Source organism: Oryctolagus cuniculus, chromosome 19, assembly GCF_964237555.1.
Source record: "Oryctolagus cuniculus chromosome 19, mOryCun1.1, whole genome shotgun sequence".
Classification (NCBI taxonomy): Eukaryota; Metazoa; Chordata; class Mammalia; order Lagomorpha; family Leporidae; genus Oryctolagus; species Oryctolagus cuniculus.
The window spans coordinates 22,795,208-22,810,293 of record NC_091450.1 but is presented as its reverse complement, the minus strand read 5'-3'; the positions used below and the strand labels follow the sequence as shown (position 1 = coordinate 22,810,293).

The 15,086-nt window shown below is 49.5% G+C and overlaps 1 protein-coding gene across 15 annotated transcripts in view; it reads left to right on the top strand.

The window, feature by feature from the left end:
• MRTFB (myocardin related transcription factor B) overlaps nucleotides 1–15,020 on the top strand; it is a 290,368-nt gene extending 275,348 nt beyond the window's left edge. For 13 of the 15 annotated variants that reach the window (XM_070064809.1, XM_070064810.1, XM_070064815.1 and 10 more), the window contains 4 exons: nucleotides 498–656; nucleotides 944–1,081; nucleotides 7,740–7,800; nucleotides 9,940–15,020. In XM_070064809.1, the coding sequence (XP_069920910.1) occupies nucleotides 498–656; nucleotides 944–1,081; nucleotides 7,740–7,800; nucleotides 9,940–10,457 (876 nt within the window). In that variant the 3' untranslated portion in view covers nucleotides 10,458–15,020. The remainder of the gene's footprint in view (nucleotides 1–497; nucleotides 657–943; nucleotides 1,082–7,739; nucleotides 7,801–9,939) is intronic. The other 2 variants (XM_070064818.1, XM_070064817.1) reach the window with 1 other exon arrangement.
• The last annotated feature ends 66 nt before the right edge of the window (nucleotides 15,021–15,086 follow it).

Sequence of the window (15,086 nt, the reverse complement as noted above, 5' to 3'; positions counted from 1 at the left end):
GGGAAAGTTGAGGTGTCCGGGAAGATGCGGAAGTGAGCCAGGCCTGTGGGAGCGAGGGTGGAGTTAGAGAGACGAGCCTAGAGATCCTCAGCTTAGTGTGGCCATCCACACCCCGAGGTGAGATTGCCCTTGTGAGGACTGTAGGAAAGTCAGCTGTCACTGGAGAGGAGCCGACATTGTTTTTCCACAAGGCACAGTCTATCGTGCCAACTAAGACAAGTACCTACGTAAAGGGACTGCTCGTGCCCCAGAATACCTAGGGGCAGACAAACCAGGGCCCACTGGCTGTTGTGGTGAATGAGGTTTTTCTAAAGCAGCACGTGCCCCTGTGGCTGCACCTGTGCTGCAGCGGGGAGCTGGGCACCCAGCACACAGGCCCGAAACTACATCCTGTGTGGCCTCTGCAGAAAACACTGGCCGACTCCCGCTCTAAAATGTGGCTTCCTTTACAAGGAAAAGCGAAAGAAGAAACTGACAGCAGTGTTTCTTCACAACAGGTGTTCACAAACTCGACCCCCAACACCGTGCTTCCGTATCAGAGACCGCCCGCGCCGGCCGTCCAGCAGCCCTTCGTCAGTGCCCCCGCCAGCGGCATCTGCCAGCCCAGAAACGCTCCACCCCCAGCCTTGCAGAACGGGGCTCCTGCTCCCACCAAGGTAAGCGCATGCCGCATGCAGCAGGAGCAGCACCCGCAGGGGCGAAGGGCCTGGCAAAGCCGTGCGCTTTAGGCCTGGCGGACGGCATGGCCGTGGTGAGGGGGGGAAGAGCGTTGACAGTATGGTGGCGACCACTCCCTGAGGACGAGCAGCACAGTGGCCCACCAGCGGGTCAGCCTCCTGCGTCTCGAGGACCCTGCTCGTGACTTGTGTGATTTGGCTGCCGCGGGCAGCACAGCCGAGAAAGCTCACTGCCAGGCTAACACGGGCTCCCCTGTCTGCTGCAGCCTAGCTCGCCTTCTCCACCCCAGCAGTTTGTCGTCCAGCACTCCCTGTTTGGGAGTCCAGTCGCCAAGACAAAAGACCCTCCCCGCTATGAGGAGGCCATCAAGCAGACACGCAGCGCACAGTCGTCCCTTCCGGAGGTGAGTGAACACTGGGGCCACTGTTGTGAGAGTCATGTTGATGTGTCATCTGCTCATCGTGACCAGCCCCATACAGGACCCCTGTCTGAGAGGCACAGACATGACGACCAGGAGCCTCTCTTTCTACAAAGTTATTTTAAATTGAAATGCCATTTGTTGTAAAGAATCCCAATAACTTTCCATAGGAGTATCACCTGTAGTCACTACTTACTCCTTGTCCTTGGGGGCTAGGGATGGATTATCTCGGGGATAGATGTGATGGTGACCAGGGCCTGTGCTTTATACAGGCCCCTCTTTCCTAACTCCACCATTCTGCAGGCCAGCACCAAACTGACACTCTGCCCTCCAGCAGACATGCATGGCTCCCAAGCACCTAAATCTACTGCCCGACAGGCCATCCCTGCGAGTGCCTCGGCTCCTAGATGGAGCAAACGTCACTTTTCAGGCGGCACAGCTGATGCTCTCCAGGCATCACAATGCCTAATGCCCACCTGGTGACCTCAGGCAGGGTACTGACCTCCCTTCACAGCCATCCTTGGACAGGAGTAGCCATAACTTTACCAAGAATGGAGAAAGTTAGAGCCCCTGTTTGTAAAAGCTTCTGGCCCTGTGGGTGCCTGCCATGACAGCACTTGTCATCCACCACCCTCAACACCCTTCTTGGTCTCTCTGGCCCTGTCAGCTCTTCCAAAGCTTAAAACTCACCTCACCTCCAAGGAAGAACCCCAGCCTCATGGAGGGTGCCAGGAGTGGCCCTGACCCTCCTTAGTTGCCTAAGGCACAGTGTCACATGGGAGGATGGCAAGGCTGAGGGAGCGCAGTTAGCATACACTGCCTTGTAGCTGTCTCCTGCCAAGGGAAAGACGTCCCTTTTGACTCGGCAAGGGCCTCTACCTGAGAGGGAAAAACCAGTTTCTAGAAATAGGGTTAGCCCTCTGCAGTAACAGTGGGCAGGAATGGTGCTGGACTAGACGGCCCTCCCCCAGGCCCTTCAGAAGGGGCATCCTGTCCCGCGGGGAACAGAGGTGAGTCGCGGCACCAGAGCTTAACTGCAGTTGTTAGGAAATACAAGGGGAGCACTCACTCTGGCAAACACCACAGGTGCATTAGTGCTGCCTACTTGATCTGTGTCACAACAGCAACAGACTCTCCCGCTGCCTCCTAGAGAGCGGTCTGGAACCCCTAGTTGACACATTCTGGATTCATGTGTGTACACTGAGGGAGCCTGCGAGACTCAGACGAGTGTAATACCTCTTCACGCACCATTCAGCATCAAGTGGTACAGAAAGCAAGCAGTGAAGGCACTGAAGGAAAGACGTGTACTCCGAGGAGGGGAGTTACATGCTAGGGTCAAGCCAAGGGGCTGGGTTACTGATGGAGAAACCCTTCTCTGTGGTCCATGAAACCAGAAGACTGGGTTGAGGGCAGCTGAAGGGCAACAGCCAGAGAAGTGATCGCCGGTTTCTGCCTGCCCACATCTGTAGCTGACCCCTGAGCCATACGCACACGGCACAGGATCCACAGCTCAGCTGAAGACAGCTCGAAATCAAGGTTGGAACCTCTATCCAAGAAACAGTTTGAAGTTCAAGTGTAACCTAAAACAAGATGACCCATGCATCGAGGCAAATAACCGAGTCTCAAAGTCTCCACAGTGTAAAATCCACAACATCCACTCATTACTTATCGCAAACAGAACAGGAAAATGTGTTCTCAGAAGACAAGGTAACTGCCAAGACAACCCCAAGTTGATGTCGATGTTACTCTCTGCAGACGAGGATTTTGAAGTCACCGTTTATTTGGGGAAGGTGTTTGGCACAGTGGTTGTCATTCCTGCATCAGAGCTTTCAATACCAGCTTCTTGCCAATGCCCTGGGAGGCACAACAGGACACCTGGATTGATCCCTGGATCCTGGGAATACAGGGAGTAAACCAACAGGTGTCTCTCTCATCCTTTCAAAATTTAGAAAATTTTTGAAAAATATATTTGTAGGGGCCAGCACTATGGCATAGCATGATTAATGGAATTTTAAAACAAGTTCTAACTAAACTATCCACCCAGGTCCACTTAGACTGGGTAAAACTCCTTCCTTTAGGTCTGTTAAGAATCAGATCTCAGGGCCAGCGCTGTGGTGTAGCAGGTAAAGCCGCCACCTGCAGTGCTGGCAACCCATATGGGTGCAGGTTCGAGTCCTGGCTGCTCCACTTCCGATCCAGCTCTCTGCTGTGGCCTGTGAAAGCAGAAGATGGCCCAAGTCCTTGGGCCCCTGCACCCACATGGGAGACCCAGAAGAAGCTCCTTGCTTTGGATAGGGGCAGCTCTAGCCATTGTGGCCAAATGGGGAGTGAACCAGTAGATGGAAGACCATTCTCTAACTCTGACTTCCAAATAAATCTTTTTAAAAAAAAGTATATTTGTAATGATTGAAAATATAGGATATCTAAACAGATAAAAAAAAACTAAAAAAAAAAAAAAAAAAAAAGCTCTAGGAGCCAGCACCATGGCATAGCAGGTAAAGCCACTGCCTGCAGTGCCAGCATCCCATATGGGCACCGGTTCAAGTCCCGGCTGCTCCTCTTCCAATCCAGCTCTCTGCTATGGCCTGGGAAAGCAGAAGATGGCCCAGGTCCTTGGGCCCCTGCACCTGCGTGGGAAACCTGGAAGGCTTCTGGCTTCAGATTGGCACAGCTCCAGCCGTCTGGGGAATGACCCAGCAGATAGAAGACCTGTCTCTCTGCCTCTTCCTCTTTGTAACTCTGCCTTTCAGATAAATATTTTTTAAAAAAACCTAAATGGGAATTCTAGAACTAAAAAGCTACGGTATCTCAAGTTAAAAAAAAAAAATGGAGAAGGCAGAGGAAAAACCTTCCGAGAACCTGCAAACAGATCAGTAGAGCTTTCCAATCTGAATACCATGGAGAGGAAGGAATTTTTTTTTTTTTTAAGATTTATTTTAAAGACAAAGTTAGAGATCTTGCATTTGCTGGTTCACACCCCAAATGGCCACAACACCTGGGGCTACTCCAGGCTGAAGCCAGGAGCCCAGAACTCCATCCAGGTCTCCCTCCTGGTTGCAGGGGCCCAAGAACTTGGGCCGCCTTCTGCTGCTTTCCCAGGTGCCACCAACAGGGAACTGGATGAGAAATGAAGAAGCAAAGTCAAACCAGCACGCATGTGGGGTGTGAGCACTGCACCACAACGCTGGCCCTGGAAGGTTTTTGTAAGAATGAAAGAATGAACAGAGCCTCCGCCCTGGGATGTTAACAGCCTAATGTTGGTAGAAGAGCAGTCCCAGGGAAGAGAGAATGTGGCAGGTGGAGGCATATGCCCAAAATAGTCACAAATTATGCTGAAAGACAAATTTACAGCTTCAAGGTGCACGGTAAACACGTCACTGTACACATAGAGGGCCCATTCATAGCACAGTCTTCAGTAAAAGACAAGGTTATAGAGAAAGGCAAGACGTTAAACACACAGGTAATGGCTGTTTAAGTAATGTCACCTATGAAAACCAGAAAAGAGGCAACAGTGTGTTTAAAGTCAGCCAGAATTCCTTAGCAGAAATGAAAGTGGCACAGCAGTGCAGTCCCCACAGGGGACACCCTCATCAGAATGCCTGATTTTTTTTTTTTTTTTTTTTTTTTTTTTTTTTTTTTTTGGACAGGCAGAGTGGACAGTGAGAGAGAGAGACAGAGAGAAAGGTCTTCCTTTTTGCCGTTGGGTCACCCTCCAATGGCCGCTGCCGCCGGTGCGCTGCAGCCAGCGCACCACGCTGATCTGAAGCCAGGAGCCAGGTACTTCTCCTGGTCTCCCATGGGGTGCAGGGCCCAAGGACTTGGGCCATCATCCACTGCACTCCCGGGCCACAGCAGAGAGCTGGCCTGGAAGAGGAGCAATCGGGGCAGAATCCGGCGCCCCGACTGGGACTAGAACCCGGTGTGCCGGCGCCGCAAGGCGGAGGATTAGCCTAGTGAGCTACGGCGCCGGCCAGAATGCCTGATTTTCAGTCCTGCCTCCACCTTCAATCCAGCTTCTTGCTATTGCACACCCTGGGAAGCAGAAGGGATGGCTCAACTGACTGGGCCCGCCACCCATGTGGAAGACTGGAATTAAGTTCAGCTCCTGGCTTTGGCCTGGGTCAGGCCTCAGCTGCTGCAGGCATTTGGAGAGTGATCTAGCAGATGGAAGATCTCTTTGGGGCTGTGTGTCTCCCTCCATTCCAAATAAACGAAAGTGAACTTTGGGCCACAGCAGGTTGAGCTGCCACTCGTGACACCAGCATCCCATCTCAGAGTACTGGTTGGAGTCCCAGCTATTCTATTTCTGATCCAGCTCCCTGCTAATGTACCTGGGAAAGCAGCAGACAATGACCTAAGTACTTGGGCCCCTGCTGCTCACAGGGGAGACCTGGATGGAGGTCCTGGCTATTGTGGGCATTTGGGGAGTGAACTAGTAGACAGAAGATCTCTCTCTCATGCTTTATCTGAAAACAGTTTAAGATTGTTTTTTATTTAAAAGGTAAAGTGTGATAATCCATGACCAAACATAACAATATCTTCAAGAGTTTATAATGTGTGAAGATATATCTACAATTAATAAAGAATGGAGGAGAACATTGAGGAATCTATGTGGTCCTATTTTCTATGCAGTGGTACAGCATTAAGTTGAAGTAACATAAGCAAAGTTACTGTGCAATATATATGTGCAGTAACAACCAAGAAAATAATGCAGTGAAGATAACTTTTTGAAAAATCTGATTTTTTAAAAGACAGTAAAGAACAAACAGGGGAGCCAAAAACCAAGTAGGATACCTGAGTAACAAATAACAAAATGGTAAACCCAAACTTCACCACATCAGTAATTACATTTCACGCAAGTGAACAATCCAGTTAAAATGCAGAAATTGGGCCGGCGCCGCAGCTCACTAGGCTAATCCTCCGCCTGCAGCGCCAGCACTCCAGGTTCTAGTCCCAGTTGCTCCTTTTCCAGTCCAGCTCTCTGCTGTGGCCTGGGAGTGCAGTGGAGGATGGCCCAAGTGTTGGGCCCTGCACCCACATGGGAGACCAGGAGGAAGCACCTGGCTCCTGGCTTTGGATCGGCACAGCGCGCCTGCCATGGCAGCCATTTAGGGGGTGAACCAACAAAAGGAAGACCTTTCTCTCTGTCTAGATCTGCCTGTCAAAAAAAAAAAAAAAAAATTGTTGGAATGCATGGAAAGGCCAGACTCAAGTGGGTGTTGTATGATAGCCTGAAGATGTGTCTTTGGCCCTCGTCGCTGGGCAGGACTTGGTTACTCACTTCTAAACAGACAAGGCTGGGAGCCTTCATAGATGAGGCCATAACAGGATGCTTTTCCTCTACCTGGTTCTTCCTGGATTGCTACCAGGAAAGCCACCCATCCTGCTGTGTAGACGCTCCGGACACCATCTGGAGAGGCTGCTGGGGACGAGCACTGAGGCCTCGCCTCAGCAGCCACCTCCAGTTTGCCAGTCGGTGAAGAAGCCACGTTCGCCAAGGGCACTCTTCAGCCACGCCTTGAGTTGACTGTAGCCCGACCAACATCTTGATCGCAACCTCATGAAAGAGACCAAGCCAGAAATTCCTGACCCACACGAAATGTGACGTAGAATGTTAAGTCCCTGGGTTTTGGAGCATTTTGTAATGCAACAACAGGTGAGTAATGCATGCATCTACAGGAGGCAGACCTCACAAACAAAGACCAGGTTGAAAGTCAGTAGTTGGAAATGGGTACACCGTGCCAGCAGTAAACTCAAGAATCCTGCAGTAGGCAGAGATCTTGAACACACATTTTATCAAAGAAGATAAACCGAGTGTGTGAAAAGACGCTCGGCTTCACTAGTTGTGAAGGCAGGGCAAAGTACAACCACAGTGCAGCGCCACTGCACACCTAGTTGTCGCGAGTTAAAGTACTGGTGAGGGTGCCGAGCTGCCGGGGAGGTACACTGGTACAGTTGATGCTGAAGACAGTCTGGCCATGTCTTCAAGTTAGACATACACCTTTGAGCCATTCCTTCCACTCCGAACTGTTTACCAAGAGAACAGGAAACACCTCAAAATTCAAATGTCCATCCACAAATGAATGAATCAGCTGTGGTGTTTCCATACACTGGAAGACAACTCAGTGGTAAAAAGGATAGAGCACTGCTAAGGTGTACACTGTAACATGAATAGATCTCAGAATAGTTAGGTTGAGTGAGAGACGCCAGTTCCCTTCCTCCCCCCAAAGGACACACCCTGTATGGACTCCATTTACATCAAACTAATCCACAGTGAAAGACGTCGGAGGAGTGGATCTCGTGGGGATGAGCAAGTATAGACAGGCACTGGAGGTGATGGATACGGTTGGTATCTTGACTTTTGGTGCTGGTTTCATGGGAGAATGCCTGTGTCAGAACATACCAAATGGTATGCCTATCAAGTACAGCTTTTTGTGTGTCAGGTAAATCTCCATAAATCTGAAGAAATGCATACAGTTTGATCATCTTTACACATGCACACCTAGCTTCTGAACCAAAGTGATCTCCATGTTTTCCTAATTGTCAAGTGATAGACCAGATGTGCCACAGCCCTTAGTGCTCCCGTCGTGTGATACCTCGTGGCTATGTGAAAGAAAGCTGATGGCTGTCTCCTTCCTTGCAGATTTCCCACGCCCACAGTCAGCAGATGGACGACCTCTTTGAGATCCTCATTAAAAGTGGAGGTAGGTCTAAAGGCATGCAGACGCCCAGAGGAAGCTGTCTCCCCACGCAGGTCCCCAAGCCCTTCCCTGGACCCTGAGAAACCCAGTCTCTTCATTCTGACGAAGCTGACTGCTCTGAAATCTCTTAGATGTAGGCCATTAAAACACCTACAGTAAACGGAGGAAAAGCCATTGATCCTGTTGAAGACGGGAACTTGACATTTTGTTTATCTGTAGGTATCTGACTACTGAAACCAAAGACCACCAAATGGCAAAGTAGAGCCAGATTTCAGTTCCATGTTGAACACTTGAAAGCATGTCCCCTGTGTACCGTCGTCGTGACAGGATGAAGACGTTCCAGTCCCGCCGTAACTGTTGGCAGCCAGCTGCCCAAGCCTGGGCTCCGGGGGGCAGTGCTGGAGCACTCTCTGTATATAAGATAAAAAGAGATTCTTACATTACAAAAAAGTCACGGACATCTCTGCCTCAGCTTACAAATGTCTTTAAAAAAAGTTTAAAACCGGTATTTTCAAAAAAATTCAAATGCTGTCTAGGAATATTTTTAAGTATTTTTAAATTACCCCTATGAAATTGGACTTAAAATTTCTCCATTCAGAGCAAGTACTATTTTAGATTGAAGTTGATGCTCTGGTGATAATGTTTGGCCTAATGTAGAGAAATCTTGATATTTGACTATTTAATATATGTGCAAAATTATTTTTTTTCTTAGAACCATACTGGCCTTGCAAAGTTATTTAAATCTATTGTATAAACTACAGAAATTTTAAAAATTGACGTTTCCATGCCTTGACTTTTTTGAATCCTAAAGTTTCTACCAAATCTGGTAAAGATCAGATGTTTTTCCTTAAGTATTTATTTACTTGGAAGGCAGGGAAAGAAAGAGAGCAAGAGAGTGCTTCTGCTGGTTCACTCTCCAAACAGCTGCAGCAGCCAAGGCTGTGCCAGGCCATCGCCAGGAGCCTGAAGGGATGCCAGCATCTCAGGCAGCAGCTTAGTCCACTGTGCTACAACGCCAGCCCCAAAGATCAGATTTTACGTGATTAGTAAGAATTATTTTTATAGCCTACACTTGGAGATTAAAATACAACTTTTAGTAACTCCTAAAAGGTACAATTTGCTTATGACAAAATAACCAGTAAGTGTATTATTTCACCGTTTTGTATAGCTGTAGCAGTAATAATGAGAACCAACATTGAAATTCTTCATTTAAGGACTAGCTAACTGATAGTGCATTTAAGGCTTTCAGAACAATTTCAGAGATGACTACAGGTAATAAAAAGTGAACTCTCTTAAACCACATGCAGTCCATACGGTGAATTCGTTCACAGGCATCTGACTGTACCTCCTTGCCCGTCCTAACCTTTGAGCTTTAGGAGCTGTCTCTACCATCCCTGATGTGCCTGCTTAGCAAGGAAACCAGCCGTATCCTCATGCCCGGAAAACGGAAACTTTGTTCTGTTTTGCCTGAGGGAACACTGGAGCCTGGAGCAGACGATCCACTGAGTTGCTTTCTGACAAAGAATAGCACGTAATCGGAACTTATTAAGATGTTTGCCAGATTTACAAGGTTTCAGTTAAGCTCAGGAAACAAGCCCAAAAAGTAACAGAAATAAGCATGTGTGTTAACCTCATCTTTAAAAAAAAGGAGCCCTGTGTTAGCTTTAATTCCAACATAAGATGGCACTCTATTTTTCTGAACTTTATAATGTATATAGCTCTCCTGCGCACACAGTTCCAACTCGTTACAAAAGTAGATCTTTCCTAACCTCGAGGCTGTACTTCATTTCACATTGGTTTTAAGGATGTCATGCTTCCGTAATTGCAGAATCATAGTGTAGGGTAAGACCCGGGTCCCATCTTGAAGCCCTGAATGACTGAGAACAAGGACCCAAAGGTCAGGTAGCCTAAACCATAGATCCCTGTCTGAGGGGATATAGGTGCTCTTCCTGTGCTTAATTAAAAAAAAAAAAAAACTGAAAGCTTACCAGAATATAACAACTTCACCTGTTTAACGAACATCTCCCTAAAGATTGTCAAGGACTGTCCCGGACCAGGAGCATTCCAGTAGCAAAAATACCTATTAACCAAAGGGTTTCAAAATTAATTATTAATCTAGTCATTGCTTCAATTATTTTACAGAGATTTCTCTGCCTATAAAAGAGGAGCCCTCTCCTATTTCCAAAATGAGACCAGTGACAGCCAGCATCACCACAATGCCCATCAACACCGTGGTGTCCCGGCCGCCGCCCCAGGTCCAGATGGCACCCCCTGTCTCCTTGGAGCCCCTGAGCAGTTTATCTGCCAGCCTAGAGAACCAACTAGAAGCTTTCCTGGATGGAACGTTACCTTCAGCCAATGAAATTGCTTCTCTGCAGAGCAGCAGCGAAGACAGAGAGTCCTTCTCTCTGATCGAGGATCTCCACACTGACTTGCTGGAGCACTCGCACTCGCCCATGGAGACTTCCGAGGCCCAGTTCGCAGCAGGCACCCCCTGCCTGTCCCTGGACCTCTCGGACTCAAACCTGGACAACATGGAGTGGTTGGACATCACCATGCCCAGCACGTCGTCGGGGCTCACTCCGCTCAGCGCCACGGCACCAAGCATGTTCTCCGCTGACTTCCTCGACCCCCAGGACCTCCCGCTGCCATGGGACTAGTGCCGCAGGGTTCTCGTCTCGGGGGCCGTGAGGTTTTAGAATACAAAGAAGAGTCTGGAAGGTCAGTTTCTAGAGGTAGATCCATAGTTGCATTATTGCAATTGAAACACATTGTCATGGACAGAAGACAGAAGGTTCTAAGCCTGGAACCCAAGTTTGGAAACCTTTCATTGCGCCTGGCAGTGAATTTCTGCAGCTTAGCATAGCACGGGGCCTTCTGAAGTGTACACTAGTCAAAGAGGACTTGTCTCAGTGCAGCGGCAAGAGTACCTTTAAGTCAAAACACAGATGAGAATCACACACGGGAAATGACACTAGGATTCTCTGGTTACCAACTACATTTAAACCTCTGTGGTCACTTTACGACTCTAAATAAAGGCAGATGACTACACTCAAAACCCAGGCCAGTCAGTGTGAGGGCGGTGAGCGGTACTGCAGGTTGTACTTCTGGGGACGGCGCAAGCCAGGCCAAGACAGCAGGGCTCAGAGGCAGTGCAGGGCCCTGGCCAGTTCAGTGACGGCTTCTAGCTGAAGACTTTTGGTTCATCCAGAAACCTATGTAATTTTTGTGTGTTGTAGTTTATTTTGTGATTTTTGGAATCTCACTTTAGATTTCTAAATTTAAACTTAAGTGGGCGCTCTTTCGTTGTAACCAGGAGATGTCTACAACACCCTGTCAGAAGCAATCCACTGTACAAAGTCCAGGTGTACTGAAAATCCTAGCTGCAGCCCTCCAGGGCGGGCTCACTGGTTTCGCCCCGTGTGTCAGACGTGTGTGTGTCTACTCTGACGTGGTGACTTGTGCAGCCGACAGTAGGGTAAGGAAATGGGTATCCAGTGGTCCTGCTTCTTGTGATAACTCGAACGTCTCTCGAGTACCTGAGCCACATGTATTTGTGTTAAGAATCTCTGACTTTCAGGTAACCAGAGCCATCTCAAAGAACCAAGGCAAGGCTTTAGCATGAGCGAGCTTTCTGAGCTGGTGTGTTAAAGAGGGAACGGTCCCTCTGCAGCCGAGGACAGCCTGGCCGGCCTTCCCTGCCTCGTGTCCATGGTCATCACTTCATAGGCTTCTAACTGGACATCACGATCCTTTCAAGCCGAAGATTAGAAAACTGGAGGTTTTACTTTTTTTATATATAGAAAAAAAGTCACTACGTACTTGTTGAGTAGCTTAAGAATTTCCTAAAATGCCAACTCTCAGAGCATTTCCAAAATTATTTTAGTCATTTAAAAATGGTAAAATGTAAATATCTGAACAAAAAACTGAACTCTAGCAAAAGAATGTGGAGATGTTGATCCTGTCACAGAACCGTGCACTCCTCACCAGGAAATGGCCCCCTCCCCGGTGTATGCAGGAGGCTGCCTGGCCCGCTACTCAGAAAGAACGTGGGAATGACTTTGGGTCAGTGTTCTAAGCGCGGATCTCGTTTCTGGAGTTTATTCGGTTGGGGTTCGTTCGCACGGTTCACTCTACGTGGAGATGCGCTTTCCCGGCACAAGCACACGGGAGCCCAGTGGGTGCAGAGGCCCCCGTGCCCCGTGCACTCTGGTGGACAGCTTACATGTGTAGCAGAGGGTGACGCGATGTGCAGGGTACAGAAACCATCTCCTCACCTGGGCAGGCACCTTCCTCAGGGGGGCTCTTGGCTGTGGTTTGTTGCCAAGGCATTTGGCTGGAGTTTGTCAGCTGCATCCTTAGTCCCTGAGCATCTTCATTCAGATGTGGATGGCTTACTAAAGTAGCACCAAATGTCAGTGGGACGGTAGGAGGCCAGGGACACCCAGAGCCATTCCCTCCCGCGAGGAGCTCTGTGTCCACGATCCTGACCTGCGTACGGAGTTGCCTTTCTAGTCCTCGGGCCCCTTTATTGCATCTTCAGATAGGATTTGGAACATGCCACGGGAAGGCTGCTCTCCAAAAACACAGCCCAGTGCAGGGAACGCTCCGTGCCGACAGTGACTTCTCAGGAGCCCACTTCACATAGGCGTGGGGATGCTGCGTGGATCAGAAGGCATGTCTCAAGAGAGCCAGGGCTCTAGCTATTACGCTATCAGCCATTCCGCTTGCCCTGTTCGCCCGGCCACCCTCTCCCGGCTGTCCTGCCGTCTCAGCCACGTGTTCCTGGTTGCCATGTGCACTTGACAAGACCAAAGACCAGTCTGCAAACAAGGCCCTTGACCTGAGCCTGCGTGCCTGGCACAGGCGCCCTGAGGTTCCGCGGGTCTGGGAAAGACAGTTCCATGTTGTTGTTAAAGGTCCGTTTCACAGCCATGAAAGCACAGGGCAAAGCAGCCGGCACAGGGGTCCTGCTGTACATCACATTACCAAGAGAGTAACTCCTGGAGACAGGTCATCTCACATCCCATTGTGCTCGCTACGATCAGCGTCTCCTCTGCTGGGAGCAGGGGGAGTGTGCAGTCTTAGCAAAGCTTCCACCAAGTCTGGGGCAGCCTAGGGGGTGTGGCCATCTTGTAATATCCGCGAAGCATGGGTTAGAAACCTCTTAGAGCAAAACTAGTGGTCAAGTCCCCTGACGCTGCAGCCCACTGTGTAGTGCTGCCACGTGTCTGTGCGCAGGTGTGTTCTGAACATGTGGGATTTCTCCCTGAGATGCTGTTTGTACTTGCTTCATAGGAATATTTTTGAGATCTTGAAGAGATCTTCTTTAATTGCCTTTTTACAAACCGTCAAACCGTGCTCCAGGGACAGACATACACTGATTTGTCAGGGCTGTCGAGGAGCAGTGGCTCCGAGCTGCTGCCTGTGGAGGCAGGGCCACGGGGAGACGACGGCGCCCTGCTGTACTGGCAGCCAGTTAGCCATCCCGTCACCACAGCCGCGCTGCCCCCCAGCCCAGAGCGTGCGTGCAGACGAGCCATAGCCGCTGGCCACCAGCTGTCCCCACACGCACTGGCGTGGTCCCTGAGAGAAGTGGGGCGCCCTGGGCAGGGAGGCGCCCATCTCAGTGTCTGTCCTCGGGCCCTGGGCATTCCCCTGACCCCCACCAGCTTGCCCAGGCGGGGAGTGCGGGGCACTGCCAGGGACTTCTTAGAGAACGGTGAAGAACAGCTGTTCAGTGTGTCGGCAGAGCCACACGGCACACTTTAACCAGGTTCACAAACAACTCTGTTGCCAGCCGAGTGCTGGCAACAGAGATCACCAAATACCAATTGTCCCGTGCCCTGGAAGCCACAAAATTAGTCCAGACTTGTCACCATTAACTGGAAGGCCAGGCTGATGGAGGAGCATCGCTTGTGAGTGCATCGGTGTGCATCTGGAGAGCGCCCTGACTGCGTCCCCACTCACCCCCACGAGACTGCAGTCAACTGGAAAGTAACCACTGAGGCGCGGCACTCTTTCCCCAGGCCCCTTCCCCAGTCCCCCGGGGCTGCACTCCTGTGGGCCAGGGACTCTGCCCAGTGCCGCGCAGGCCGGCGCAGTCCCGCTCACCTGCCTCGCAGCGTCTGAGGAGACGCAGCACTGCAAAAGGTTCTGTCCACACTCTGGTGTCAGGTGTGCAATTCAGAAAGCTGCACGTTTACAGAAGAGCTCTCACCTACACACACACACACACACACACACACACACACACACACCCCGCTCTGTGAATCATGATGGGAAAATGTCACAGATCCACAGGTGCTGTCTGGAATTGAGTGAAATACGTAATTGGAGACGTTGACACAGCTACCATGTGTAACAGAGCTTGGTGCCAACTACTAGGACGAAGCTTTAACCAAGACCGTAGAAATCACCAGAACCCCTAACGATTACCTCTCTGCATTCTGCTGTACGGAATCTTGCTAACTGGTAGGAAGAGGAAGCATTTAGGAAAGGGTTTAGTCTACCAAAAGTACTTGACCTCGAGTAACCAAGAGGAATGCAAATGTTTCAAAGGAACCAAAGGCATTGCCAAGTATTTGCCAAAAGGAGGCACTTTTTATTTAAAATTTGAGACTAATGAGATCTCAAAAACCAGTCCCAAAAAGGTATTATACATTTAAGGTTATAATTTTCACAGAGATGTAGATATTTCTCTATCGTCTTCATGTAAAATAGTAGAGAGCTGTTTTAAGAATACATATCTAGTAGTAATACAAGGTTTTTTTCCTTTCCATGTAGAAATTAGTTTTCTTGCTTGCAATAGAAATGCAACGTGATAGGTGTTTCTCTTCTTATTTTCATTGTCACATTATGTCTTAGCATCTCACTCTATGAAAAAAAGAAGAAAGATACCAATCCACGGAGCCCTGCTTGTTGAAGCAACAAGAAACGATGGCAGTTGGGGGTCCATTTGTTATTGCCTTTGTGTTGTTTTTAAGAAAACCATGATGCCTTCGTCCCTGCTGTCTGCACCCCTGACCTCGAGTCCGCATCATGGCCGGGTGCCATACGTGTTGCACGTGCACTGTACGTAGGTGGCACACGCGTGTCCTGTGTGTGTGCGCATCCCTCGTTACATCTCTGTACATAGCGGCAGGATCGTAGCTGATCGGGAAACGTTTGATATCTCGGCAATTTTGCATTTTTGTGTCTCAAATAAAAGACATTTTGATGTACTGCGATTCTTGCTGTGCAGGGGAAAGACGGCAGCCCCGGGTCATTAGAGCCGACACAGACCTGGC